The 3,495-nt window shown below is 53.5% G+C and overlaps 1 protein-coding gene across 1 annotated transcript in view; it reads right to left on the bottom strand.

The window, feature by feature from the left end:
- Window positions 1–3,113: 3,113 nt before the first annotated feature.
- LOC118452001 (mucin-2-like) overlaps window positions 3,114–3,495 on the bottom strand; it is a 10,109-nt gene continuing 9,727 nt past the window's right edge. The window contains exon 2 of the mRNA XM_035891640.1: window positions 3,114–3,227. Within this exon, the coding sequence (XP_035747533.1) occupies window positions 3,114–3,227 (114 nt within the window). The remainder of the gene's footprint in view (window positions 3,228–3,495) is intronic.

The following is a 3,495-nucleotide window of genomic DNA, read 5'->3' as shown; positions in this document are numbered from 1 at the left end:
AGTGCAGCAGCTGCCAGCCCTGTTAGTGGTCTGACTTCTAGAGCAATGGTTCCCTTTTTCAAGGGCCCCCGTTAATCTGCAGGGAAGTACTTTGTGTCTTACCCAGAAAGTAGAACATGCTGAGCGTGGCTTCTGAAAAAAAAACTGTAGTTACTGGGTGTCTTTAGATTGTTTGTACTCTTTTTCCGCCAGACCAAAAACATGTTTCTGTATTCTAGTAAAAGGTAAGCATAGAACAATCCCCCCGGTGGCACTTAGTCTGTAACACTGGTACGCTTTGGTTCATTCCTGCCGCTGCTCGGTCTGAGACGTTCCTTAATTCTGATGTCCTTCACTGCCCCTGGAAGTTGAGATATTCTTCCATGTGGCTTCTGTTGGCTCTGGAGCCTTAAAGCACTCCCACAGCAAATGCCTTTGCTGCCCGTGCTTGTCCCTCACATGACCGGTGACTACACACGCTGACTGCTTTTCAGGTTGACGAAGCGTTGCAAATCAAGAACACTGATATCGCTAAAGAGCTCTGCCTCCCGCCGGTCAAACTGCACTGCTCTAGTAAGTAAAGGACCGAACGGTGAAAGTTCAAATGCCAGCTCTGGGAATAGCGCAGATGCTGCCGAATGTTGTTTTCCAAATAAAGTTTCTGCGCAGGGAACAGCTAAGGTTGGCCCGTGAGAGAAACTTCCTTATGTTCAGATTTTGAGGTTATTTTAAGAGTTTTCAGATCTCTCTCATTTTTTGGACTCTGTAGCTCAGCAGACTGATAATAAGTGTTCAGGTTCTGACGTTCTAAGATGCTGACCGGTGCTGCCTGTGGTGGTGGTCACCGCTGGCTGCTCTTGTTTTTACGGCGTTTTTCGATGTAAATGACTTTTTGTTGTCCTTGAAATACTTGTTTTGTTTGTAGTGTTGGCTGAAGACGCGATCAAGGCTGCCTTGGCTGATTACAAGTTGAAGCAGGATCCGAAAGAAAACTCGGAGAAGAAAGCAAACAATGCCTAAACTGACTGTAAAGCTCGTTCTCATTCCACTTAAATTTGCAGTGCAATTATTCTAGCTATTAGTAGGATTCTGCGCACTACTAAACGAAGCTGTAAGATACGCACAACTCGCGCACAACGTGTCACTGTTCACGTGTGTACGGCCACTCTCGGAGTGCTGACATGGCTGTGGGTATTGCTGCAGCCTGTGTCCCGTCACGACTGTGTGTGAAATGTTAGAGCGAAGAAGACTGCTCAGCTGCAGAGAACTCAGCGGCTTCTCTCTGGAGAGAAAATCCTGCTGTTCCGGTACTGGAAGGGCTGCACTTTTTTGGAAGATGTATAGTTTTTGCCTAATATTTTACAGAATTTAGTGGGAAACATTGCCTTGGTCTTACCGTTTGTGTTAAGAACTGCAGGTGGGTCTGTGTGTCACTGCAGTGTACAAACACGGGGCGGTGTGTCTGCCCGCAAGCTACAGCCATCTCAGAGTTTCATTTCGCAATCTGTGTGCGAGTTCCTCCTCTCCGGGGTGCTGGGACGCTTCCGCGGGCGCGAGAGGGCACTGGCAACACACTGGTGGGAGCTGGCAAGTAGCTGCTGGGGGCTGGGTGCCACCGCTGCGGGAAGCACAGACCCAGCGCCAGCAGGGCGTGATCCTGCTCATGTCCTGTCACAACTAAGGCGTGCTCTTTTTTTGTTATTTTTTTTTTCCAAGCTCCTGTTAGAGGAACAATCTTAATTTGGAACAGGTTGCCCAGAGAGGGGGTGGAGGCCCCATCCCTGGGAACATTCCAGGCCAGGTTGGCCGGGGCTGTGAGCAACCTGATGTGGTTCAAGGTGTCCCTGCTCCTGCAGGGGGGTTGGGCTGGGTGACCTCTGGGGGTCCCTTCCCACCCAAACCATTCTGTGATTCTATGAATTTTGGCCTGTCTTCTATAAGAATTCAACCCTTGGATTGCCTAAGTACTCTTAAGAGTAAATGCACCCTGGGGTTTGTGCCCAGGAGGGGGGTAGTGGAGCCAAGGGGAAGCTCCCAGGGGAGCAGGGGTCGGTCTCTGCCCTCTGGGGATGATCCTGCGGGGCACAGCCCAGCTGGGCTCTGCCAGAGGAGCAGCTCATGGGGAGAGCGTGGGTGACTTCACCTGCTCGAGGATTCGCAGGCTGATCGTTTGAGGTGGCCCCCCGGAAGCTGGGGGTGCACCAGTGTTTGACAGTCAAATGTGCTGTGGTGATCTGGCGCGGTTTGCCCTCCGTGCTCCGGGCCACTGTGCTCTGCTGTGCCTTCTGATTGCTCTTTTCCAGGGGAGCATTTCCATAGATTTCCAAAACAAACAGAAAACATCTGAAGACTTTGCCTGCCCTTAAGATTTTAAACCACCCAAGAAACCTTAATTGCCTTTTTTTATACCTAGTGTTTTAAAAACCATTTAAAAATCAGCGGGGCATTCCGATATATCTGTCCACAAAGGTTTTATTTTTTTTTTTTCTTTCTTTTTTAATCCAGAGGGGGCTGGGTGGTGCTGCCCCTGTCCTTTGTCGCTCACAAGGCTGCTCTTGACGTGCCTCAGCTCAGCACCACCCTGCGTGCCGGGATGCTGGCCCTGGGCACGGCTCCTGTCCCCTGCCGCCCTCCTGCAGCGAGGAATGTGTGAGGAACAGTTAAAAAAAGAAATAGAGAAACCTCAGATGCCCACGTCCGCTTTGGGGCAGAATGGGCTCTTTGTGTTCACAAGAGCCCCTCAACAAAATGCAAGAGGGAGATAAAAGCCGGCATGCTCCTCCAAGGGGAAAGGCTGTCCCTGTCCCGGTGCGGGGACATGGGGGGGGGCCGTCCCTGCCTGCCCCACAGCTGGGACAAAACGGGGAGGCAGAGGGATGTGGGGTTGCAGGGATGCTCGGATACAGGGATATGAGGATGTGTTGCCTTCCAGGTGCTAAAGCCTCTTCTCCCTTCCAGGTTTCCCCGCTGGGCGCAGCAGCGTCCCCATGCCAAGGCGTGCGGCAGCACCACAGCCCCCCCGCCCTCGGCTGCGGGGTGCGAGATAAGGCTTTCCCAGAAGCGGCGTGTTGGTGTACAGATCGGCTGGGCGATAAGCGCGTCCCCCCCCCTGCTCCCAGGGTTTCACCCAATCTTCACCCCGGAGCACGGCCAGGCCGGCTGCCAGGCTCTGGGGGGTCCATGTGGACCCCGTGGGGCTGGAGCCGAAACCGGCTGCGCCCCAACACCAGCGCGATGCTGGGAGGGTCCTGAAGGACCAGGGAGCAAACAGATCTGGGGGGACTGTGCCTGGGCCACCCTGCAAGCTGCAGAAAGACACGGGAGAGGCGATCTGCGTAGGAAACTTCTTTATTACCGGCTGAAGGGGTTAAGAAAATAAGGCAAAAATCCAGCTGGGCTCTGGGCTGCCCTCGGGTCAGGCTTCGGCGCAGAAGAGCGAGAGGACGGGGCCTTGCCACTAAGTCCTCTTCCCCTCTCCCCTTAGCTGGGCCAGGACGGCCGAGGTGATGGCCGTCC

The sequence above is a fragment of the Egretta garzetta genome, unplaced genomic scaffold, assembly GCF_000687185.1.
Source record: "Egretta garzetta isolate BGI_Z169 unplaced genomic scaffold, ASM68718v1 scaffold330, whole genome shotgun sequence".
Taxonomy (NCBI): Eukaryota; Metazoa; Chordata; class Aves; order Pelecaniformes; family Ardeidae; genus Egretta; species Egretta garzetta.
The sequence above is the reverse complement of the archived record's forward strand: the minus strand, read 5'-3'. Positions and strand labels throughout refer to the sequence as shown.